This window comes from Podarcis tiliguerta, assembly GCF_965153285.1.
Source record: "Podarcis tiliguerta genome assembly, chromosome: 6".
Taxonomy (NCBI): domain Eukaryota; kingdom Metazoa; phylum Chordata; class Lepidosauria; order Squamata; family Lacertidae; genus Podarcis; species Podarcis tiliguerta.
The window spans coordinates 31,836,864-31,863,113 of record NC_139539.1 but is presented as its reverse complement, the minus strand read 5'-3'; the positions used below and the strand labels follow the sequence as shown (position 1 = coordinate 31,863,113).

At 43.2% G+C, this 26,250-nt stretch overlaps 1 protein-coding gene across 1 annotated transcript in view; it reads left to right on the top strand.

The window, feature by feature from the left end:
* Window positions 1-26,250, top strand: part of LGR6 (leucine rich repeat containing G protein-coupled receptor 6) — a 135,664-nt gene that overhangs the window by 43,948 nt on the left and 65,466 nt on the right. The window contains exons 2-4 of the mRNA XM_083444329.1: window positions 14,043-14,114; window positions 17,512-17,583; window positions 25,868-25,939. Coding sequence (XP_083300455.1) covers window positions 14,043-14,114; window positions 17,512-17,583; window positions 25,868-25,939 — 216 coding nt within the window. The remainder of the gene's footprint in view (window positions 1-14,042; window positions 14,115-17,511; window positions 17,584-25,867; window positions 25,940-26,250) is intronic.

Sequence of the window (26,250 nt, the reverse complement as noted above, 5' to 3'; positions counted from 1 at the left end):
GGCATGCAATCACACAGCCCAAATAATTTGCCATGCTACTATTTTCATTAAGTTTCCTTCCAAGCTCAAACGCATCATCAGCCCTGGGAAAGTGGAGCTGAAGTTGTGCAACCACATTGCATGTCCTGCAGCAATGCATGTCCTATGGCACTGGTTTTCAGAGTTGTGCCTTCAGATAACGTGTTCTACATTGACTCATCGGCTAAGGAACATCTGCACGTCTGCCATGGTAGCTGAACACATTGCAGAAGATTCTGGGGCATGTTGTATTGTGGCCGCTCAATCAGTTCATGCGTGACATTAGCAAAGCCTGATATGCTCCAGCATCACCTGCTGAGAACTATCAGTTTCTTTGACTAGGAAAGCTGTTTCCTTCAGCCACCTTACACCCTACTTGGAGTACTGAAGGCATGAAACTTGAGGTCAGTGGTAGCTGCTTGTGTAACATGCCATTCCTGCCCAGTACTGTGGGCTCTGGCAGTGTTTGCTGTGGTTGCTTCTGTTTTCACCAGACCGCTCCCTGCCAATCTACCTCGAAGCAGTTGGCAAGAGATCAGAGGTAAGGCGCTGCCAGAATTTTGTGGAATGGGCCATTTGCTTTTGTATACCTATCAGGAGTTTCAGAAAGTATCAAGGAGGCAGGGGAGAGCCTAATCTCTTGAGCTCCTCAAAACGGAATAGTTGAGGAAAGTTGCCCTATTATCTACAAGAGCCAGGTGTAAACTGGTTTTGCTGTCACAATGAGGGAAATGCCATTGTCTGCCTTGGTACGTTACAACTTACAAAAATGGAAGAAGTTGGTGTTCAGGGTGTACGGAGATATTTAAGCCTGAGGTTTATACTCTGCTCCTGGTGATCGCAGGGTGAGGGTGCGTACACAATTTACATTTAAAGCACATTTATAGCACATAACTTCCCCCAGGGGTGCCAACTTGGATAAAAGATTGAGGGGGCCCAGGTAAGCTGCTTCCCTGATCACATGACATGCTGCACACACACTGTTAAGTTGTGGGTGAACATATCATACGGCACAGCGATTTTTCAAACAGCTCTTTTTTATTCACAGGCCAGAACAGAACTGAACTGAAGGGTTCAGCCAGCCTGCTTATATAGAGCTCCATTACAACGCAACTGTAACCATTTTCTGTAACTATCCAATCACTGAACGTCACTTTCAATCCCCTATTTGCATATGTGGACCTGAGTGAAAACTATCTGCAGTATCCCCCTGCTGGCCCAGGGTGAGAACTTCAGTACATAACACACACCATTTGAATAGCAATGCTCATCAACTTTGGGGGGCCACATCCCCCTCATATATTTTATTGGGCAGGGGTGAAGACTCTTCAGCTCCTGGGAGTTGGCTCCTATGACTTCCAAAGATTCATGGGAATTATTGTTAAGGGTGCTGGGAAATTACATCTCCTAGGATTCTTTGAGCAAAGCAATGTCTTTTAAGTGTTCTTCAAATTTATAATGCGTACACAACACTAAGCAGTAAGCACCCATCCATACCTCTGCTTAATGTGGACTGTGACCCCCTCATGTCTCCTTTAGTTCCCCCCTCGTCCTTGCAGTGTTCTCCAACTGCTGCTGTCCCACCCTTTCTCCTCCTCCTTAAATCTGGTCCATGTAGCTCTCCTGATCGGATTTTCAAAGCATAGGGAATCTTTGGATTTAGGGAGGAGAAAGCGTATAATATTAATTATTTTAATGATGTATACCACAAGTTATACTTTTAAAGTCGATTCCATTAAAGTGGGTACATTTCTTTGTTTCCCTTTGTAGTTTATGGCCATCCTAGCTGCCATCAAAAAATTAATAAAAATTTTAATAACTCTAATAAAACTCACACGTAACAGAGTAATACCACCAGGGGGGTCAGCTGGAACCATAACCTGTAATTTCTTTTATGTTTTCAAGAATCATATTCCAAAAAATATATAAACTTGGGGGCAATCTCTAACATGCATCATTAGCTCCAGGGTAAATACAGCTCAGTCTTCTAGCAATTTAATAACATTTGAATATTCGTTTTTAAAAGTTCTTCAAATTCATACAAAATATTCCCGGGGGGCCTTACTTCCACATCAATTTCCAAAGAACTTCTGATCTAATTATACACAGGTGTCACTTCCCTTTTTCTTTACTGGAGTTCAGGGTGGGTTATTCAACGACCTCTGGGGTTCTTTGGAAGCCAAAATCTGCACCCGATCCTAGACCTGACATGCCCACAGACTCTTAGGGATCTTTGAAGCATCTATGTGGTTACACAGATTTAAGGCAGTTCATTATATTTTCACACATTTACCTGGTACTTGGGGGGGAATGGAGACTTGTTATATAAAGGAATGGGAGGAGTCCTGGGGGAGTGAGTAGAATTGGTTTGTGATTACATGTTACTTTTAGCTCTCTTACTTTTGATGATAATAAATCTTATTTTACTAGATATTTCTGAATTTGGCACGACACTTTACTAAACAATCATAGGTCTGTCAGTGGTGTGCCACAAAATATAGTAAGAATAAAAGGAAAAACTGAGCACTTGAAAGTACCTGAGCTATGTTTGTGGCATGGATGCACTCTTAAGACTGTTTTTCCGTGGAAGTCCATGTCCTTCCCATAGAACACAAAGCTTGGATTTAGGATAGCTTCATTGCAGATGCGTTATCAAAAGAGAAAGGTCCACTTCAGACCAGATGGGGACTGGATTCAATTAAATATCGTAGTTGCACTAGCAGGAGCCAGCGCAACAAGTCTCGCTAGCTCAGGAGGGCTTTCCCCCGTCTTCTCCCCCACTCCAACTAGCTCTAGGGCAGGTGGGAGAACACCTAGAACAGGGCATGGGGGGCAGAGAAGGGGAAATAATGGGAATTTCCTAATTTGCACATTATTTATGTTCAATTTGTAGAGTTTATTTATTGGATCAGAGGTGTGATCCTGGATTAAGAGCAATCGGGGCCGTTTTAAGCATATCCGGCACTGTGGCGCAAAGATCCTTCAGGCGCCCCCCCCCCCCCATTTCCCAGAGTTGTCTACCTTTCCCCAAGCCTCTGTGGGGATCGCTGTCCTCCCACAGAGGCTTGGGAAGGAAGCTGAACGCCCGCCAGCCATATACAGTGGAACCTCCGGTTACATACTTAATTCGTTCCGGAGGTCCGTTCTTAACCTGAAACTGTTCTTAACCTGAAGCACCACTTTAGCTAATGGGGCCTCCCATTGCTGCCACGTGATTTCTGTTCTCATCCTGAAGCAAAGCTCTTAACCCGAGGTACTATTTCTGGGTTAGCGGAGTCTGTCACCTGAAGCGTATGTAACCCAAGTACCACTGTAGGCAAGCTGCATGCCCACCAGCCATATGGTTGATGGGGTGCAGCTGGCGGGCGTGCAGGGAAAGGGGAGGCCTCCGGCAAAGCCGCACAGCTCCCCCACTGACTGGGGTGCCCCTGAGAGGCCAGCGCCCTGGCGCAACGCGCTAGTAAGCCCAATAGGAAAGACGGCTCTGAGAGCAATAGTTAGCGGGCTTCCCTTAGATTTCTTCAGAGTTGAAAAGGGTGCCCCTTTATTCACTATATTATTTGTGTCATTTGACAATATGGGGTCTTACTTCATCTGCAGAGGACATTGTGCTCTATCTTCCGCACTTTGAAATTCTGGTGTGAGAATCAACCCTTTTGGAATGGATAGAGCAATGGCCATTAACTAGAACAAAACCAGAGACCAAAGGCAGAGTTTTCCTGCTGAGCCGCCTAATACCTGGCAATGCAAATGCATCTCATTTCATATGAAGTACTGGACCTTTGAATTCTTAGAACTCACCCACATTTCCACTTGCCTTGCAGCTTTCCCCGGAGTTTGTGTGTGAGTGGAACCCACTCTTTACTACTGAACTGGAGCAAATGCCATTCGGATTTTCCATGGATTGATGTTTGCTCCGATTCAGTGGTAAAAAGCAAGTTTTCCCAGGTAAAGTGGTGGGGTAAATGCAAAACTGTTTGGATCCATGCTTTCTAGGCAGAGAATAAGCAAAGTGGGAACAAGTCCTTAAAGATATCAGGGAGATGGTAAGGCATCATCTAGCTTGCTGCATTGCCAAAGATTCCACCGACTTGAACAGATAGAAATCTGGAACAATGAATTTATGAGACAAGCTTCACAATCAGAGAATGAATGCTATTCCCATGTTTATTTATATTTGAAGAACACTGCCAGTAAGAAATAAAATTTGACAAGAAAGACACCATCTTTATAGAATTTTTAGGAGCATCTAAAGTCAACCCTAAAATAGCTTATAAAAAATTAACTTCCTCTAGGAAGGTGGCTTTAATTGCCAAATTTAAGTGGTGATCATAATGCTCTATGAGGCAATGGTCTTCAGACATCTCTGTGTATAATCTTGAGTAGAATTAGCTAAGTTACTTCCTCTTCATGACTGGGCACTTAATACTGGCAACAGGTCATTCAGATATTGAAAGCTGGTGGTGTGCACAAAGAGCATCAGGCCCACAACCCCCAATGGGAAGCATCTCCTGCCACCGGGTAGATTTATCCAACCATATATAATCCTACCAGTAAATGTGTTAAGAGACCAGAATTGCTTAGGGTAAGGGTCGTGATTCAGCACCAGCTCTACATGCAAAAGTTCATAGGTTCCATCCCCAGCATCTCCAAGGAGAGATGGGAGAGTTGTGGTGTAGTGGTTAGAGTGTTGGCCTAGGACCTGGGGTACCTGGGTTCAAATTCCTGCTCAGGCATGAAGCCTACTGGGTAACCTTGGTCCAGTCAGTATTTCTCAGCCTAACCTATCTCACAGTGTTCTTGGGAAGATAAATTAGGAAGGGGGAGAGGCTGTGTCTGTGGCAGCTCCCAAGTTGTGGAATTCCCTCCCAGAGAGGCGCACCTGGCATCTTCACTGTCTAGTTTTCAGCAAATGCGGAAGATGCACCTCTTTACCCCGGCCTTTGACACCTGAGATGTGTTCTTAGGAGCTACCTTATCCCTATGGTTGTGATTTGCTTCAACTGTTTTCAATACTGAACTTTAAATTGTTGTAACATGCCCTGGGACCTGCTGGTGAAGGTCGGATAATATCAATAATAATTATTATTAATAATTATTATTAATAATTATTAATATTAATTATTAATATTAATTATTAATATTAATAATTAAGTGCCTTCAGCTTCTTGGAGGAAAGTGAGGATATATATGTATTAAATAAAACCTGGACAGCTGCTGCCTGTCAATGTAGACTGGTAGTCTTAAACCTTTTCAGACTCACCTTTAACCCAAACATGCATTTAGGAACTTCTTTCTTTCTTTCTTTCTTTCTTTCTTTCTTTCTTTCTTATATATTTGTATTGTAGTAGTGCTTCTGTTGTGTCTCACATTAAATTAGGTTGTGACCCAGCAGCTGATCCAACCTATCTTTTGAAGATCAATGGTGATTGTAGACCATACTGAGCGAAATGGTGTCATAATGTTCCATTGGTACCTAACACCTCAACATCTTAAGTATGCAGAACAGCAAGGGAAACTTGTTGGAGGTATGAAGCTGCAAGAGCTGGGATATGGCATATATTCTGGATGTGTCCTAAAATAAATTTTAAAAATTGAGGAAGATAAAGCAATGGAAAGTGAAGTGATAGCAGGCTATGCTTCACCCGTGAATCTTACAATTTTACTATCTGGATATGTTAAAGAAACTTTACTTATGCAGGACATGGAATTAATACAACATCTCTTGACCACTGCCAGAATTATTATTTCTCATGAAAAAATATGAACACTGTCCATGAGATAATGGATAACTAAAATCTAGGACATAGTATGCATATTGAAGCTCACAGATATGGTTAGAATCAGTGAGGGTAGATGGCAAGATAATATATTTATGAAGAAACAAAGTTTCTTTATAATATAGTGGATTCTGATTTGGTCAATGACAGCTCTTTTATTAAGCATTCAGCTTGATTTGTTTGCACAGCTTGCGTGGAAGATATGTGACATTGGCTATTTATTGAGCCTTCATTTTGATTTGTTGCATCAAGCAGTTTTCAATGCATTTTCCTTATGGGAGAAGTCAATTTTGGGGTGGGTGGGAAAGCAGGTTTATTGCACTAGGGCTCCAAATCCACTTTAATTGCCCAACCTGAATTTGCCAGTATGCTATGGAACCCCAACCACAAAATAAGAATGTGACATAAGCATTAAGTGCCCCTATTAGCTACTGCAAATTCAGCTTCACTTCAATCCATAGTCATATCCAGATTTAACCTTATGGAAAACTCTAGCCTATATGTGTCAGCTGAAAGCTGGTGGGCTGATTGTGGTATTTTAACTTCATTTCATTTAGGTCCAACTAAGAGGTCTTTGTTGAATTTGCAGCATGTCCCTGTGGTCGTAGAAACAGCTAATGCTTAATTTGACCAGATATGTTTATGCCTTTTCAAGAGGTTAATGTAAAGGTAAAGGGACCCCTGACCATTAGGTCCAGTCGTGACCGACTCTGGGGTTGCGGCGCTCATCTCGCTTTATTGGCCGAGGGAGCCGGCGTATAGCTTCCGGGTCATGTGGCCAGCATGACTAAGCCTCTTCTGGCAAACCAGAGCAGCACACAGAAATGTCGTTTACCTTCCCGCCGGAGCGGTACCTATTTATCTACTTGCACTTTGAGGTGCTTTCGAACTGCTAGCTTGGCAGGAGCTGGGACCGAGCAACGGGAGCTCACCCCATCGCGGGGATTCGAACCGCCAACCTTCTGATAGGCAAGTCCTAGGCTCTGTGGTTTAACCTACAGCGCCACCCGCGTCCCATTTCAAGAGGTTAGGCCAGAGCAAAGAGGTGCCTTTGAACCTCCAAAGAAAACCTCTCTTTTTTAAAAGGTTTTTCTTTTTCTCTCAAGGCAAACTGAAATCTTGCGCAATCCGCCAAAGATGGCCTGACATGGACTATTTGAGAGCTAAGTGGGTTGAGATTTCAGGGTAAAACATTGAACAGTCACAGTGGAGGGTAACCCTTAAATTGGTAATCTCATAATCTATTGGCCTACGGTCTAGGTCAGAAAATGTATTCTGTACTCAGTGGTGTCTCATAAAACCTTTGATGTTTGTTTGTTAAAATGATAAAATGCTGGTGTTGTGACAGTCTACAAGCAACTCTGGTCAGCATTTTGGAGATTTCCTAATAGCAAATATTTTTAGATTCTGACTGGCTCTATGGCAAGGATGGATAATTTGTGCCCCTCCAAATGTTGTTGGACTCCAATTCCCCTCATCCCCAGCCAGCCCAGGCAATAGTCGTCTGTATGAAGCGTAGCCCAGCATCTAAAGAGACACAGGTGCACTGTCATTACATAGTGCAAGCTGAACTTACTTTTTTAAAAAAATTCCTTTTGTTGTGGTGTATTCAGAATATATACAGTGGTGCCCCGCAAGACGAATGCCTCGCAAGATGGAAAACCCGCAAGACGAAAGGGTTTTCCGTCTGCAGAGGCGCTTCGCAAGACGAATTTCCCTATGGGCTTGCTTCGCAAGACGAAAATTGACGAAAATTTTCGGGGGGGTTTTCCGCTCCAAAACCCCTTTTTCTGAATCGCTAAGCTGCTAAAAGCATTTTAGCAGCAAAACCGCTAATCCCCCAAGCCTTAAAAAGCTGTTTTTAGCCCTTAAAATGTCAATAGCGCTAATAGCGCTACTCCGTCAATGGGCTTGCTTCGCAAGACGAAAAAACCGCAAGACGAAAAGACTCGCGGAACGGATTCTTTTCGTCTTGCGAGGCACCACTGTGTGTGTATATATATATATATATATATATATATATATATATATACTTATTTGCATTGTTTTAAGACCAATAACCTGTGTAAAGCAGTTTTCAATAGAAAGGAGTACAAAAGCAGTCAAGGCAGGTGTCAACAGGTGTTTAGTTTGCAACAGAATCTTTGCAGCTGGCATAAGAGAGTAAGGAGATGAGAGTGAAATATGAACATTGAAGAGCAGTGGAGGAAACGGCAGAAGGAACTGCTGTCTTCTTTGGAGGTCTGACCCTATTGTAAGAACTTAAGAAGAGCCTGCTGGATCAGGCCAATGGCCCAATCTAATCCAGCATTAAGTTCTCACACTGGCCAAGCAGATGCCTGTGGGAACCCCGCAAACAGGATTTGAACACAAGAGCACTCTCACCTCCTGTGGTTTCCAGCTATTGGTCTCAGGGTGCTCATGAGATGCATCTTGCAGTAGGTTCACTGGGATTAAAGGATTAGCCAAGTGTGTGATCCACACCTGCTCAGGTGCATTCCTTCCTGTGCCAGGAACTCTGCACACTGTATACTTACTTCTTAAAGAACAGCTCCCTCATTCCTCCCCCCACCTGTCCCTTTAAAAAAATATACTCAGTCCTGAATGTTTGATGAAAGCCACAGCTGACCAGAATGAAGTAGCCAATTCTCCAAGGGCCAAGGGCTCTGAAGATTTCAGGCATGAAAGCTGAATGAAACAAACAGTTGGCAGGCCACCTCTCAGCTATTGGATTGAGGACCAAACCCAATGTGATGTGTTTTAGTGGCACACCGCCTGTGTTGAGAGGAGAAGGCAGAGCAGGGTGGTGGGTGGGGAGAAGATAAGAGGAAACCCAGCAGAAATGAAGCAGCCATGAGGGGAGAAGGCAAGGGGGCACTGAATTTTCTCATCACAGAGGGCACCACTGAAATTTGAAAGACCAAACTGGCCCTTGCTTCCTTGCTGTAGGGACAGGACAGAGGTCTCCTCTTTTACCTCATGCTGTAATAAAATACTATTGTATGTGATTCATAAATAGCAGACCTTCCAAATGTCCCTATTTTCCAGGGACGTCCTTGATTTAGAGCTGTCCCAGTTTCTAACTGGATCCCAGAATGTCCTGCTTTTCCTTAGAATGTTCCTATTTTCACTGGAGAAATGTTGGACGGTGTGGAGTTATCCAATCGCTGAGCCATCTGAAGGCAATCCTGTATACGCAAGGGTTTTTTTTAATGTTTAATGTTTTATTATGTTTTCATATATGTTAGAAGCTGCCCAGAATACTGGGACAAACCAGTAAGGTATAAATAGTATAATTATCATTATGGAATGGGACGTCCCTATTTTCATCGGAGGAATGTTGGAGGGTATGAAATAGACCTGTAACATAATTAAGTTGGGGAGAATGTACATTGACCTAGAATTTTTGTTCTCTTTTTCTGTGTCATATTAATAGCTTTCGCTCGACTTGGGGAGCGGTCCAAAGGTGCTTTTTAAGTGTTTTGTGTGAAAATGGTTTTAGTGTGTTGCTTAGTATTTTACATTTCACATGCTTAGCTGTATGTGTGGTGCTTGGCAAGAAGTATACATAAAATGTTGGCCTCTGATGTGGCAAGTGGACTTCAGAAGCTTGTAAGCCTGAGGCTCCTGGTGTCCTTAGATTTAACAGCTGAGGCAGAAAACTGTCAGTGGACTTTGCAAACTAATGTGAGGGGGGTGTAACTTCTTTTTGCCTTTTAGGCAAAAAAAGAAAAAAAATAATGATGCTAACTAAAAGCAGAGGTAAAAAGGTTTGTTTATGAGAGGCGAGGGACATCAAAGCGCTTGAATTAAGGAGCCCCTTGAGGGACAGGTGAGTTATGAAGCCTGACTCTGAATCACATGTGGTTCAGTTTCCAGGAACTTTGTCTTAATTTTCCAGTGTATTCAGGTTGGGAATTCCTAGGGCTAACAGGAATAAGAAGCTCTCTTGCAAGCTTCTGAAATGTAAGGAAAGTGAGTTAAGGTCTCTAAATTTAGCAAGGCCCAACATTACATAGGACTGCAAAAACTGTTTGGGGCTTTCATCCAGAATGTTGACATTTAAGCAGGGCAGTAGTACAGTGAGTAAGGCTGACTGAAAGCATTCATTCTTTATGCTGGGATGCCACAGAGGCAATATTTTAAAAACTGCAAAAACTTGTTTTCCATTTAGAATTGTGTGTGAATAATATATCTTGTCCTCCAACTATCAAGAAGTGTTTAGGCCATAGTGTGACTTAGGGCAGAACTGATATAAAATCAATATAGGTTTTACTGTCATGGCTTCCTGTTGCATTTTACTGAGAATACTGAAAATTATCTTGTACAGATCCTTGCCTCGACGCTTAAAATGCAGTTCCCAGGCTTCCCCAACTATTAAATTGGCTGAAATGTTTACTTTACATATGCCCAAACTAGATCAGTTAAACTATTAAACCAGTTTGTTTGTAGCGTAAATAGAAATAGGGATATACATGAAAATGCTGCATTGTTTAATCTGCCCCTAACATGTAATATAACATCATTTATGAAATGTTTATGCTGTTTCCTATATACTTTATATGCTATGACCTCTATAATGTAGCTCTTAGATGAGCTGGACTCTGTTGGTATTTTGTGGCCTCTGTTGGTATTTTAATAGTACTCTTACACTTTAAAAAGTACTAATTTAACAAAATGTTGCATTTTGAGTGTGTCCCTGGTGTGTATCCCTCACAAACCCTCTCTCACTTCTCTTCCCCTTTTTTTTTTTTTTTGTATTTAATTGTGAACCACCCTGGACAGTGTTTAACTGAAAGAAATATACAAAACAAACAAACAAAACAAATAAGCAAAGAACAGGAGCCTTGAACTGTTGTTTGGGGGCCCTGGGGGGTGGAGAGGGTGAAGGAAAAGAGACATCTTTTATCCTTTCCTCTCTCTTGAAGTCTCTATGCACAACATGAGGATGAGAGTTAATGTAAACTAAAGACATTAGTGGCTCAAGATGGCCAGTTTCACCCACCATCTTTATTTCTTCTTTTTTTCAAGGGATACCTTAACATTTCATGGCTCAAATTCAGTCAGTCTTGGAAGTCACTGAACATAAGTCCATATTGGAATGCTGTTTTCAGTTTTTTAAAAGTAATCTTTTAATTGACAAAGTAATCTGTAGCGGCTGGTGGGTCAGAGCAGTGTTGGTTGCTGCTGTTTACCTGGCTTTCCAATTCAAAGGTGGCTGCCAGTAACAGAGGGGGAGGCAATGGGGAAGTTGATGCGGCAAGGAGCTTGACGTGGGCACAGAAGCACTGGGGCGGGGCACCTCCTGGCTATGAAAAAACCACTATCTTATTTTTCAGTAGCCTTATTTCACTTCTGTAGAATAGTGGGTAGACATGGCAGACGACACAGCGATTTCTCCAAAGCAGCTCTTTATTTTGTAAGCTGGAACAGAACTGAACAGCAAACAGCTCAGCCGGCCTGCTTTTATAGGCAGCCGGCTGTCAACATTGTAGCAACAACAACCCAGGGTTTCCCGCCTAAAATAACTGACGTGGACCTGAGTGAAAATTATCTACAGTATCCCCCTGCTGGCCCAGGGTGAGAAATTCAGTACATAACAACTTCCAAACTGATAGGCGTGGGACTCCCCAAGTTCAGTATGGTCGCCAAATGTTGTCTAAACCACAGAGCCTAGGGCTTGCTGATCAGAAGGTCGGTGGTTCGATTCCCCACAATAGGGTGAGCTCCCGTTGCTCGGTCCCTGCTCCTGCCCACCTAGCAGTTCGAAAGCACATCAAGTGCAAGTAGATAAATAGGTACCACTCTGGCGGGAAGGTAAACGGCGTTTCCGTGCGCTGCTCTGGTTCGCCAGAAGTAGCTTAGTCATGCTGGCCACATGACCCGGAAGCTGTCTGCGGACAAACGCCCGCTCCCTCGGCCAGTAAAGCGAGATGAGCACCGCAACCCCAAAGTCATCTGCGACTGGACTTAACGGTCAGGGGTCCCTTTACCTTTACTGCTGATGCTCACATGAGGTGGTGGTTCAGCTCTCCTCGCCTTATGTTCTTCCACTGTTTGTTTACAACAGTAGTTGCCTCATTAAAGAGGTATCAGTTATTGTTGTTGTTGTTGCTGCTGCTGCTGCTAGTGTTTTAAAAAAAACTATTAATAAGTAAAAAGAGGCATAAGCTTTTGACAAGATCAATGTGGACCAAACTTCTTCAGCCATTATTCTATCCCCATCTTCTTCAGTGTTGGAAAATTGTTTCCTTTTAAAATACAATTATTCTCAGTGAATTTTCATCTGACAGTTTTCGTCTGATAGCAGACAAAACTACATGCCTGGCTGCACCATAATCCTTAGATATGACGACTACAATATATCTGAAATTTGTTTTAAGTTTCTCATCACCTCCACTTCCGCATGCAGCATCAGATATATTTTTTAACTAGGTATGCTTGCAGAAAAGCACTGTGCTCCAGTTTTTTTATTTTTTTAAAGTAAATTAAAACTCCATGCACAGTTCATGGACAAGAAGGTATCTATAAACCCAAGGTATGGGAAACTTGAAGAAATGGTTTTCAGCAATAGTGATGGGCAATGGCTAAATTATATTTTATGAGGAAGTTGATGCAGATAATATATTTCTTGCTTGTTTGTTTGATTTGCGGTATTTATATCTCATCTTCTTGCCAAAGACCCCATGTTGGCTTACAATAAAGCTAAAATATGACAAACAAAACAGCTGCCCAATAACATTATTCAAGATCATAAAAGCAGCAGATAAGGAAATTAAGGCCATCATATAAAAGCTGAAATGAAACATCTATAAAACAGCAGGAAGACATTTAAAAGATTCCCAAATATTGTGAAATGCCATTAAAGGCTAAGTCTGAGCACTTGCTGAGATTTGAGCCATAAAGTGAGTTTTGTTTTACTCAGTCCAGCTGATGTCTGCTTGTTTTTTTCTCCACTTCCACACCTCTGGTGCCAATGGGATGTGGAGTGATCAATACAGAAGAAGAGTTAGGGCTTATTCATACTTACCTTTCCAGGCACAAGTCTGCACTTTAAAACTCCATGTACAAGAGGTTTTTCCCCCCCGCCCTAGAGCTTTCTCCATGAAAATCTGCTCTTTAAAGCTGAAGCACAACAAACAGCAATTTGGGTTTTCTGTGGATTGTCATTTGCTCCAATTCAGTGGTAAAGAGCAGGTTTTCATGAAGAAGGCTCCAAAGCAAAAAACAAAAACAAAAAGTGATTAGACAGGGAGCTTTAAAGCGCAGACCGCTCCTGGAAAGCCTGGAGGAAAGGTAAGTGTGGATAAACTTTGTATATTTATTGTTTCAACATTACTGAAATAGCTTTTTAAAATTGGAACAGTAGATCTTCCTGTCATAGAACAAGTGTCTAGCACATCACTTGACATCAATTTTATTGTCTTGTGACCATAAGCAAATCTTCTTTGACACTATAGCCCGTCACCTAAGCTATGCAATCTGTTAGATGTAATGGAAATGAAGGCACATATACAAGATTTGCTGGGAATAATGTAACAACACAGGGAAAGTAGCAAGAAACCCTTTAGAACAATAATAGAGAATTGCAAGAAACTGGCAGATGACGTGGGTGTGGAACTTAAAGCACCTAGACAAGCTAAACAACAGAAAAACCATGCTGGTAACCCCAGCCAATCCACAGAAGAGCTACATTCCCTACCTGGATTTGCTTGTTACCTCACTGTGGGCTTGTTTCAGTGATGAAAAACAACCTGTTTAAATTTGCTCAAACTATATCTATCTCAGTTGTACCACATTCAAGGAAAAGGCTTTCAAGCCCATGTGAATTCCATTTGGGAACATTATTTGCAAACTTTGGGGATGAACCTGCTACGTGGTATGAGTTGAGGGCAAAACTGCATAACAAAGCAATACACCTATTGTGTGGCTTATGCAACATTAGCCTTACTGAACTATTCAGCCACACAAAACTTCCTGCTGTTGAAATTGCCATCCAGACAGCATTTCCCCCTCCCATTTACAATATGCACAATTGAACAATCCATTAGCACTTTGCACAGAGTGAAAACATGGTTCTGTCTAACAATGAATGAAGATCTGAGCAGAGCCTACACGAGCGATAGTTTTTGATAGTTTTTTTTGCAGGCTGAACTATGTCCTATAAATTTATATTTTACTTGGGTATTGCAAATGATCCAAACTCTGATTCCCCCCCCCCTTTTCTTTGTTTTTGTTTCTCAGTGATTTGAGCATGAACAACATCAGTGAGCTGCTGCCTGGGGACTTCCACCACCTGCGCTTTCTAGAAGAACTGTAAGCATAATGAGGTTATATGGCCTTTTGGTTTAGCATTCCCTTCCCAATTCTGAGGCAAAGTGATACGTATGGCAGAAACAGGTGATATGTGACAAAGTCATGTGTGCAGCATTTAAATAATTTGTTTATACTGCTTCCAAATGTTTGGTTTATTTAGATCTTATCTGGCTCCCACCCCGTAGATCTACATTTCACATTAGCTGATCCAAACCAGTAGTGCTGTATTGCATCCTACAAAATAGAAGGGAAGAGGTAGATGCAATGCAAGGGTGACAGTCATTTTATCAATCAAGGTTGATATGTGCCCTGAGGACTGGGAGCACACAGCCTGCAAACAACTATAATTTAAAAATAAATTCGAGGAGTGCTTCCAGATGGAACCAGTACTGCTCATGTCCATGAGCGATTAGCAGTGTCCACATGACTACATCATCATCAAAATACCGGTCCATATTTGTTTTTTACATTTATTCCAAATTTCCCCTTCAAAAATTATTTGAAACGTTGTATGCTTAAGAGAAAGAATGTCATACTCAGGCTGAAATGTCACAAGAAGAATAACCACACAAACAGAACCAGCAGTTTTTACTGAACTTTGTTGGGCTGGCACTTTTCTTTAATCAAAGGAACAGATACTGGGATGGATGAAACCTGGGGTATGAGAGGATAGCGACTTCTTTTATTTTTTCCATGTGGAAATGGATTCATAGACTGACTTCCGCCTCACAAAAAGTGGGCATGATTCAATTAAGTTGTTGCTCTAAATCTGTTCTAAATCCCCACCAGAAGAGTTCATTCCACTCATGCATCTCCCACTTAACGCTGCGTTGAATTCCAGCCAATGCTTCTGTCTACGTCCCCTGAAGTTACTTCACAGGGTACATGGCAGACCAGTTGTGTGTACCTCTTGGAAAGCTGTCTACAGAAAGAGGGGGGCGTAAAATGCCTAATGAAGCAGAGTCGTGGAGGAGCATAATACAGAGACCACGACACAGACCTGGAAGCCGAGAACATATCCACTTGTCACTTCAGTCATCAAAATGGAAGTGACTTTGTTGAGCCAAGGCATACAACTTTGTCTTCCCTCTGATGGGGAGAATCAGGCAGATGGATGTTTGTGTGAGAAAGTTGCAGTCAGCAAAGAAACTAAGTGGAACTGGGCAGGAATGGGTTTTGCTGATTGACAATAAACACTGGAAATGCAATGGGAGTGGGGTGGGGGTGACACCCTGTGCACAGAATGCTATTGTGTCAGGATATACAGGGCTAAATAGTCTGAGTGATTAATGATAGGGAACTGAAACCAGTGTTGACAGCTTCAGTGGCATAGCTCCTCTCTCCCTGTTGGTTTGTGGTAAAAGCATATTACACTAGGCACACGACTCAAGCTCCCCTCCCCCCACGAAAGGGCAAGCACAACAAACTAAACTTTCCCTATATACTTGATGATACAGGAGCGTGTACGCACACACACAGTCTACCGGAGTCCTGTCTGTCCCTCCCATTCTGAGTTCAGTGCTTCATCCCTTCTTTTTCAGTGCAAGGCACAAGAGCCTCTGGAAAACTGTCTGTGTGTGGAGGAAGGTAACCGTCAGAGCAGCGCTCCTCACCTCATGTTACTAACTAGGATATAGAAAGATAAAGATGCAGGTGACAGTCTCAAGCATCCCCTCACTTATGTGGGTGCTCTTTTGGCACACTACACAAACAGTTCAGGTTTCTAGGGGTTAGAAATCTAGAGAGCCAGTGTGGTGTAGTGGTTAAGAGCGGTAGTCTTGTAATCTGGGGAACCGGGTTCGCGTCTCCACTCCTCCACATGCAGCTGCTGGGTGACCTTGGGCCAGTCACACTTCTTTGAAGTCTCTCAGCCCCACTCACCTCACAGAGTGTTTGTTGTGGGGGAGGAAGGGAAAGGAGAATGTTAACTGCTTTGAGACTCCTGAAGGGGAGTGAAAGGCGGGATATCAAATCCAAACTCTTCTTCCTCTTCTTCTAGTCCCCAGGAAATAGCAGCTTATAGAAAATGCACAGAAAGGAGGATAAAACAAAATGTGTTGCGTGACCACCATTTGTCTCATCTCGCCTCAGAAACACCATCCCCTTCAGGGGAGCAGAAATCAATCCAAAGAAGCAATATCAAAAGTTAGAGAGTCCCGGAGTGACAGTAAGCAGAGACTGCAAGGCAGCTGGTGATGTACTATAAGGAAGGCAGGTTGAAACCTGCTCCTGTATATTAAAGAGATGACCCTGTACTCTTTATGCTTTTATAGGACTAATTATGGGCGCCATTTCTTTAAATCCCAGGGAAGGAGAGAGACATGCAGCACTTGTATACTTATGTGCATAAATGCATTCACAAAAGCAATCATACTTTAAACGGACGAAAAGTGACTGGTATTATGTCCATGTCATTGTATTTGGATGACTCCAGAAAGTCTGCAGACTCTTAGAAACACAAGAAGAGCTTTGTTAGATCAGACTGAAAGGACTACCTAGGCCAAAATTCTATTTCCAAAATTAGTCAGCGAGTTGCCTCTGAGAAACTTACTAGAAGAGAGGAAAGGCAACATCCCTCACCTCTGGTTTGTCCTCAGTATCTGTTATACTGCCTCTGAACATGGAAACTCTTTTCAGCTATCCCAGGCTTCAAGAAATATTTTTTCTATGAATATCTCAAATCATAACCCCATAAGAACACATTTTTATGGCATTCAAACTAAAATGAGTTGTTGTTCTTATGTTGCCCATCTGACTGGGTTGCCCCAGGCAATGGGCAGCTTTGTAATATCTTAGAATCATAGAATCATTGAGTTGGAAGAGACCACAAGGGCCATCGAGTCCAACCCCCTGCCAACTCCCAGATAAGAGCTCACTCCACCTTTGCTTCTCTCAGGGCTCAGCTCAGCATGGGACAGCAGTTAAGCCAGGGTTTGGTTTAGCATGTTATTTGATAAGAGGGTCATTGTTCAGGTCTCTCCTCCTTAACCATATGAGCAAAACTTGGCTATAGACTATGGTTAAGGAAACCACAATCCTGGCTTTGGACAACATTCTAAGCCAAACCTTGGCTTTACTGACATGCCCCGGGAAGAGCAATATGGGTTTATGTGCAAACTCAGCCAATGAAACCTTAGCTATAAAGCCAAGAGTAGCCCCTTGATACCGGATACTGCCTTCCATGTGGCTAGTATGAATAGTGACGAGAGGAACATATAGAATTGTTCACAGCAGTTTTAGAAATACCTTCTTCCTGAAATGACTGTTGGTTCTGCTCACAAAGCTGTATCTAGCTCAGGATTTCCTGAGCTAGATGCCTTTTCCTTACAAAAGGCACTAGTAGACTTTCAAATATGTTATCTTGTTATCTTGACCATGTCTCTTTTGTTTATTACAGGCGCCTATCTGGAAATCAACTCTCTAAGATTCCAGGGAAAGCATTTTCTGGCCTCTACAATTTAAAGATTTTGTAAGTTACAATTTCTTCAGTTTACTGCTTTATGCTTGTTCTCCAAACAGGCATTTAGGTCACGGGGTCCATCCCTGTGAATATGTGGTTCGCTTGAATTCCCATGTATTAGAGACCATTATAAATATCATCCCAGAAATGCTATGTACCAAATGTTCCTTGGATCTGGGTTCTATCTGATTTCTTCCAAATCATGCTTGTGGGAGATTGCCATCCGAGCAGCTGCAAAATGTTCAGGGCTGCTAAATAACTGCTCAAATCCTAATACACCACTGGAATTCCATTGTCTCTAGGGTATTTAATTTCAACACTTGCATGCTCTTGAATCAATATATTTCAAGTTATTTTTCTTCTGTTTTTATTTGTCAGCAATTCATACAAGGACAACACAGTGTTTAAAGTTATTCGTGTCTCCTTCATTTCCTCATCTAGTTTCTTCACTGTGATGATGTATCAGTTGTAGTGGCAGGGATTTCTCTATACACTGTGCTAAGAAATCCTTGTGGCTCTTGATAATGACTTCTATTCAGCCCCAAATAACAGTGGACAGTATCTCAACTTTTGACTTTCATTCTTGACTGCATTTGTAGGATGTGGGTGGAAAGAAATGGCAAGGGAACCAGAACTGTGATTTTGGCTTGGTAGGCATTTGTATGGAGCCTATAATATACATTGCCAATTGCTTTATATGGTCTTTATTAGTCCATAATCAATGCAAAGGGATTGAACTTATAGCTACACCTCTGTGATCTCTCATTTTCTGAAATAGCTCTGTCCCTGGTACTTGCCCTGCATTAACACTTCATTCATAGCAATCACTGCAGGACAGGCTAACTGAATTGGATATCATTTCCTCTGGTCAGCTGTGATTGCCATAATAGGAAATGCACCCCCCAATATTATGGTGTATTTTTTATTTATTTTCATTTGTTAATGATTTTGCAACAGCAATCCGGTTCTGGCGAGTGTTTATTTAGGTTCTCAGTTCTTCATCTTCCCTTTTTCCAAGGAGATATTTTACAATCCCTTCTCTTCTGCAATAAACATTTCAGTCCTGAGGGCATGTTTGGAACTCAACCACAATGTGAAATCGCTGTAGCCGACAAAGTTTATATGAACCAAGCAGGTAGTAACCTGCTCCCGGGATTAGAGAGTGCAGTGCTGTTTACTAGGCCTTCTAAAGAATCCTGCCCTAAATCCCTGGGTTTAGAGATGAGTTGCTGCTTTATCCACAGTCTGCATTAGGCACCGAATCAAAGAAACCAAGAAAACCACAGCAAACCCACCCTGTTTCAACAAGGGCAACACTATGCTCAGGGAACTCATGGGCTCTGAATGCCTCTTTTTATCAGTTTACATTGGAGCGCTTCCCAGTGAAATAGCTAAGAATGTTGGAAGTATGCAGGTCTCATTGAAACTAAAACAGCACCTCCTGCAGGTAATAATAGTAGTAGCAAAAACTCTGCTGGCATCAGAAGAAAGCATTGCTTGAGTTCTTTTTCTGAGGCTGGAGGCATAGTGCACAGAGGAACTGTGGCAATCTCAAGTGGCACGGAAATCTGTGTTTGGGCATCCTCAGGTACATCCAAAGCAATCCTGTGAGCTAGTGATGAAGTAGAAGCCTACCTCTTAGCTTCACTCCACTTGGCAGGAACACAACTTGGGCATCCATATTAACAAAAGGATTGAGCATTATAGCTTTCATTTCAACATGAAGGATTTATCATCTGAGAAGTATGGGGCGTGTATCGCCAAGGAAAACATGCAGGTGACCCTATCTTCATGTCCATACTGTTCCTGTGCTTCTCATTCCAAGAGTCTAAAGGCATATCCCCCTGCTCTATTCTGCCAGTCCACACGGCTGGTCAGAACTAGCATGAGATATAAATGCAGGTTATGTTGTCCATGTGGCTGGATTTCCATGGGGATTATCACAGGTACAGTGCCCAGCTAGGAGGCAGAAGTTCCCTGCCTATGCTCAACAAGGGATGAGCCTTATTTTGGCCTTTAAGTAACTCAAGCAATAAAGGAGAGAACTGGGCCACATTTGCTAGCTGTTCACCATCCATTGCATCCATGTTATCTGGCCCCATAGCCTCTCCGCATGTGTGGTTAGAATTCTACACAATAGGGGAAGTCTGAAGCAGCCTACCACCACCACTTCAGTCTATCCCAACCAATGTGGGAATGACCAGCAAATATTTCTCTCTTTTTTAGCAGGGGGTGGTGGGAAGTGAGGACTATGGAGAAGCTGCAATGTACATCCCGCCTAGAAAGGTTGCTCTTCCATTACCCACAGAGTAAAGGATGTTGCCATGTTATAACCATTTTTATTTTCGCAATTGAATTTATACCCCCACATGTGCAGCCCATGCTATGGCAAACATTCTATTAAAATTAAAACAATTAAAACAGCTAAAACAATAAGATCCAAGGAGCGGCAAGCCACTCCATAAAACTGTTCCAACATTTCCCTGTTGAATCTGAGTTCTTTGCCAGGTTATAGACAGGTTAGGGGTCTTAGATGCTTTTGCACTTCGAGCAAAAAGTAACATGATGCCCAGAAACATTTTTCTCCAGTGAGAGGGAGATGAAAGCCAGGAAAACAGCATGCCTTCTGAAATCTGCTGCCTGAAGCAAACTACTTCATGTTGCTTCTTGGTAGGGTTGGTCCTGTTTGCAGCGATATGCTATGCTTCTATCCACACAGAGTGCATGCTTGATTTAGTGTTTCCTGCTGAGAGCCTGGTGAGAGGCTTTCCCTGTAATGGCCCAGTGGGTGCTGCTCTAGGAGTGATCTTACTGCTAGGCAAGTGGGTGTAGCTGCAATTCTTTGAAGTCTAAAGTGCCACTCTGCTTCCGTGAGAGCACACAGAACCAACTTTTGCTTATTTCACCTTTTTTGGAGCTGTGGGATAACGAGGGAGGGCGCAAGCTGAGGAGAAACCATGGGACATAGAGGTGAATCTCTCCAGCGGCTTGTTGGAACGAGGCTTGAAAAACCACCAAGTAGGGGTTGCGGGAAGGCTCCTACTTTCATCCAGCCCAAGGTGCCCCAGGCAAGGAATGCAAATTAAAACATCCAGAAAACAGCATGTGGGACAAGCTTTGCCTGTCTCTCCCTCTCCCCACCTACCCCAGCTCCAGCATGTCAAAACATCTAATGCAGCTTTCCGTTTGTGGGGTTGCCCAGAGCGCTTGTGTGCCCTTCCATCACCTGGTGCACCAGTACTCAGTTCTGCAGGGTGTTGGGCTTCCATGAGCAGGGGTACATCATAGAATCATAGACCCTGAGGATAATTTAGTCCAACCCCCTGTAATTCAGAAATATGTGGCCTGTATGGGGACCAAACCTGTGACCTTGGCATCATCAGCACCACAACTGAGGTAACTGGCGGGTATTCAAAAGGCCCGGTGTTCCTGTACCCAGTCCCTCTCTTCTTGCACACATTGTTTATTAGGGACCCAGTGTTGCTTCATATACCCTCCCCCCCCCCCAGTTCCTTGTTGGGACACCAGTTGGGCTGAGGCTGAGGCCTCAAACCTCACCCTGTAGCTTGCCAGCCTCTCCTGTTCCTTCCTAGCAACTTCTCTCTGCTGGACTTCAGGTCAACTAGAAAGGGGAGCAGGCCCTCTCTACCCCAGCCCTTCTGTTGTTCCTTAGTCATAAGGAACACTGAAATGTCATGTTCAACAGTCGAGCCTCTCCCCAGCTGTTCCTTACCTGGTTTATCACCCAGTCATTTTTCACCAGCAAGCACAGCTGATGGGGCCCCCGGTCCTGCATCCACACAGGAGGGAAGCCTAAGGGGGAAATGGGGAAATCCCTGGCAGTCCTTCACATTGAGTTTAATTTTTAGCAACAAGGGATTTCAATATGTAAGGTATTACTTCAATATGTAGAACCCATTATACACCCATAATTCAGTCTGATTGTACAGTGTCATGTCAGCAGTTCACCATACAGATCCTTTCATCCCTACATTTCCAACATGCCAATTTGGTCATGTGAACAAACCCAGGTTTTTGAACCTGGTTCTGTAGTAATTTTTCATGCGAGAGCTTTCAGGCATAGAGAATCTGTGAGGTGGAGGAGAGGAAACCTTCGCAATAAAACAACAAACACCCCCCTCCCAACTGATTAGTTAAAATGTGTTGCACAAGAAGAATTGTAATTGTATATGCACAACATGCTGTTCTGTGGGAGGGTGCGGAGAAGAAGAGCAGTTCAGGCAGAATAGCAACTCCAAGCTTCGGGTGAGAATGTTTTTGTTACATGCAAGGAGTCATTGAGATAGGCTTCACGGAGTGTCAGTCAATTAGGCGGGAGAGGCTGCTTCAGATGTGGGGCTGTGTGGGAAAGCATTCCTATGATTAAATGAATGGCTTTCCCCAGAAGGCATGGGGAAACACATGAATCGATGCTGTCTCTTTAAATCCCTCCCTGGAGTGGCGGGCAAGCAGCCCTTGATCTATACCTTTCTCCCTTTCATCTTGCTCAATCATTAAAACCAAAGGGAGCAAATAAACATACAGAGACATTCTCCAAGGAGAAGTGGATCAGCCCCAGAGCCCTGCCCTGCCTCTATTACACATACAAATGTGCATACAAGCGTGCGCACACCCACACCCACCAGAGTCCCACTGGAAACCTTGCTATCATATGCACATGAATACGAACCATGCCTGCATGCAGCAGGCAATGGAGTTGCAGGAATCAAGAACAGGGAGTGCACCACATAGCAATGTTTTGTTGCAGGTACAACTTGCTTCCCCCTGTTTTCATGTTCAGGTGTGACTGTTGGTGCTTATGGTATCACTTGCACACAAGATAGAGGTTCCAGCAGTACCAGGGTTTCCTGAACAGCTATCAAGACGGGTGGTCAGTAGCAGGTCAGCAATCATTCACACAGTGTCAGTTGAGTTAACTCTCTGGTGAACTGCGCTGAGATCTTTTGATGAATAAATAAGAATAAAATAATATTTATTTATTTTTTTAAAAAACAGCTTAGGAGGCCAGGCCAAATGAGCATAGCAACTCTTCTCAGTAGATCTTGCCCCAATATGGCAGTTGTGAGGACTGAAGGTCTCTGCCTTCACCCAGCTCCCGAAGTCATCTCCTCCCCAGCTCCTTCCCAAGCAATCTGAGGCTCCTTCAGTTTGCCTGTCTTTACTCTGCCCTCTTCATACCTCTTCTGGTTCTGGGAGACCAGACTGGAGGGGAGCTGGTTGGAGCAGGAGGGGGAGACTGCTTGGCTTCATCACCAACCTCACTCATTGTTACCTCTTGGCCCCCCTCTTCCCCAGCCTCCTCTTCTGCCCCTGGTGCTGGACTGCTCTCTGCCACAGACTCTCCCTGCTCACTAACACATGTTACATCTTCAGCTTCCAACACCTCCTCCTTCCACTCTGTTCCCTCTGACCACTCATCATTGTTCTGCCACCAATCCTCTGGCTCTGAGCCCCTTGGGGGCTTCCCTTGGAGGTTTCCCAGCTGGTGCCTCCCATCTCCATTTCCCCCATGATCACTCATGAATAAAGCAACCTGTTAACCTGTCAATGAGCTTGTTAAAGAGTTTTCTTGAATTTGTTTAATTTATAATATTTTGCTTCCATGTGTTTATTATCTGGATCACATTCAGCAACTTTGCTATTTATATATAATTCTGTATCACTGTTCAATATATTTAAAAGGCATAGTTATAGCAAGTGGATCCAGTCGGGTTCTTCTTACATTTCATATATACTAGATCTGTGAAACTATGTTTGATTGTTTGTCTTCATTTGGGTGTTCTTTAATATGACGATGAGTATTTTTCTTGGGAATCACCTTTTGTCCTCTGCTGTTTTGTACTGAAGAAAGAAAACACAGCACCCTAGGGACCTGCACTGTCCACGTTGTGCTTCTAGTGTTTACTTGGGTAAATGCAAATTACTATCATTAGTCAGAGATGTTTACTGAAAGCAGTGGGGCTGGCAGGCTACTCCCAGTGTAAACTGCAGCATGTCCACTGAGCCCTGTGATTAGAGCCATTGTTCCAAAAAGAGAAATGAGCTGCCTGGCCCCACACAGTGCAGCTTTACTACTCCTTTTGACTGTGACGTCTGTCATTTATCCCTGGCTGTTCATAACATGCTAAGCCAGTGCAATAAAGAAAGAGGTGGGTGGAAGACGGTACCTTCTGTGCTCTACCATTTCCATAAGAAGCTGCTTTGTAGGAAGTCAGACCATTGGCCAATCTAACACAGTACTATTTATGTTGACTGGCTGTGGGTGTGTTGTAGCATTACCTGGTGATACTGGGCACTGAACCTCAAACCTTCTACATTCAAGTATGTGGTTTTCAACTGAGCTGTGATGCATCTCCATAAAGGCTTACTAGAACAGTCCAAGTTCTAAGTTCTGTACATTTAATAATAATAATAATAATAATAATAATAATAATAATAATAATACTTTTCTAAAGTCAGGAGTACGGAATCTTTTTCAGCACATGGCGCATGCCCCAACATCAGCTGATCATCAGAGCTTGTGAAGCCAGGCAGTGGCAGAGCTGGGTGCTCTGGCACCCAGAGTGGCACACATGCTGTGCACCCGGGGGCGGGGTGATCTGCCCATGGGGCTGATCTCGGCACAGCTGCGCAATCCTCCCCGGGGGCCGCCCCCCCCCCGACCTGGAAGCATACAGTGAGCCGGGGAAAGGGGGAGAGCCGCAGCAGCTGCTTTGCCACTTTGCCGCTCGCTGCGCTTGGGGAAGTTGCGGGCGGGGGGGCTGCGCCAAATGTCACTCCCCCTTCAGGATGACACCTGGGGCGCCCTGCACCCCCCTTCCTACGCCCCTGCATTCATGCATGAGGGAGATTTTTTGGCTGGAACCTTTCTCTCTGTTGTGCAATTTTCTGCCTGCAGAAAGTTTAATGTGAGGGTTGCATAAAAAATGTGATTCCATGTTTGAAGCCTGAAGCGTACAGTCCCAGAAGGACTTTACTACATGATTTTTCCTGTTTGTGGAGATCAGCTCCAGATACCTCAAGGAAACCTTTTGTAGCAGTAGAGAAGTACGAAATGGGCAGAACACATGACATATGAGATACTTTTAGCAGTTTTGAAATTGAGTGCCCTTATTTGGGGTTTTATCGGAACTAGTGTGCATATTCAGAATCTTGCATCCATCCCTAGGCATAACATTATGGGTGATTCTGCTCAGATCTGTGCAAGACATTCTCACTTTTCTGAGGTGTCCCAAAAACTCATGTAAAGAGGCCTAAAATTACTCTTCAGAATAAAAACCATTATGGTAATATAATATCAGAACTCCAATGAAATTTCACAGTATTTCTATTCTCCACAAAAGGAATGCATATATTCTCCCAGACACCTGCATGCTATTTCTTGCAGATCCCCCCTCAGAAGCCACCTTTTCCATAATGCCTAGTTTCCATGCCATTCTGTGTCGCACCTGTAACTAAACCTAAGCCTAAGCACAGGGAACTGAAACAATCTCTCATTACTTCCCTCTTTATCCTGGTTTCAATTTACATCATGCTCTTCTATCGCTTTTCCTGTGTCAGATTTTAAATGGTCAGTTGCTTGGGCAGATATGTGTCCTTTTATACCCGGTGAAGCATCATGCACACTGATGGTGCTATGTAAAAAGTAACAATAATTATGAACAGAGTGGCCTTTCCCCTAAACTAATTCCCAATTAATTCCAGGTGTTCACCTGGATATACTAAGTCACAGGAATCGTGGTGCTACTTTGTACAGTGGGACCTTGGGTTACATACGCTTCAGGTTACATACGCTTCAGGTTACAGACACTACAAACCCAGAAATAATACCTCGGGTTAAGAACTTTGCTTCAGGATGAGAACAGAAATCATGCGGCAGCAGGAGGCCCCATTAGCTAAAGTGGTCTTCAGGTCAAGAACAGTTTCAGGTTAAGAATGGACCTCCGGAACGAATTAAGTACTTAACCCGAGGTAACACTGTATAGATTTTACATTGAGAAAACATTAGCCCTTGACAGGTTTACATTTCTGCCAGAGTCCCACAATCCATGCAAGCAATGAAGTCTGCGGTTTCAGGACAAATGGGCTTTGGAATGCCATTCCTAGAACTGTATTCAGCAGCCCTGTTCCCTTGTTAATGGAAGGTTTTGGGCTTTGAACAGCATTTGTATTCTGAAATCTTGTTTGGGGAGGGGGGGGGTGGAATTCTGTATACCCCATTTTGTTGAGGGTTATTTTTTAAAGTTGTCATTTTTTCCCCTTCTACTTATAGGATGTTACAGAACAATCAGCTCAGTCGTATCCCAGCAGAAGCTCTGTGGGATCTTCCAAACCTTCAGTCACTGTAAGTCCTAATGGATTGTCCCTTTAAGCTGTTATGGGATCTCTGAAACAAGTGTTATTCAATACTTTGTTTTATTTATTTATTTTATTTCAAAAAAAATTGTACGCCACTTGATTGGTTAAAAAACACACCTGTGAAACATACTAAAATATTAAAACAGAATAGAATTACCTCAGCGTTCTAAGCATCTGAGTAGGCTTGTCTAAACAAGAATATTTTTAGTGGTTGGGGTGAAATGGGAACATAGGTAGCTGCCTTAGATTGAGCCAGACCATTGGTCCATTTCACTAAGCATTGCCTACACTGACTAG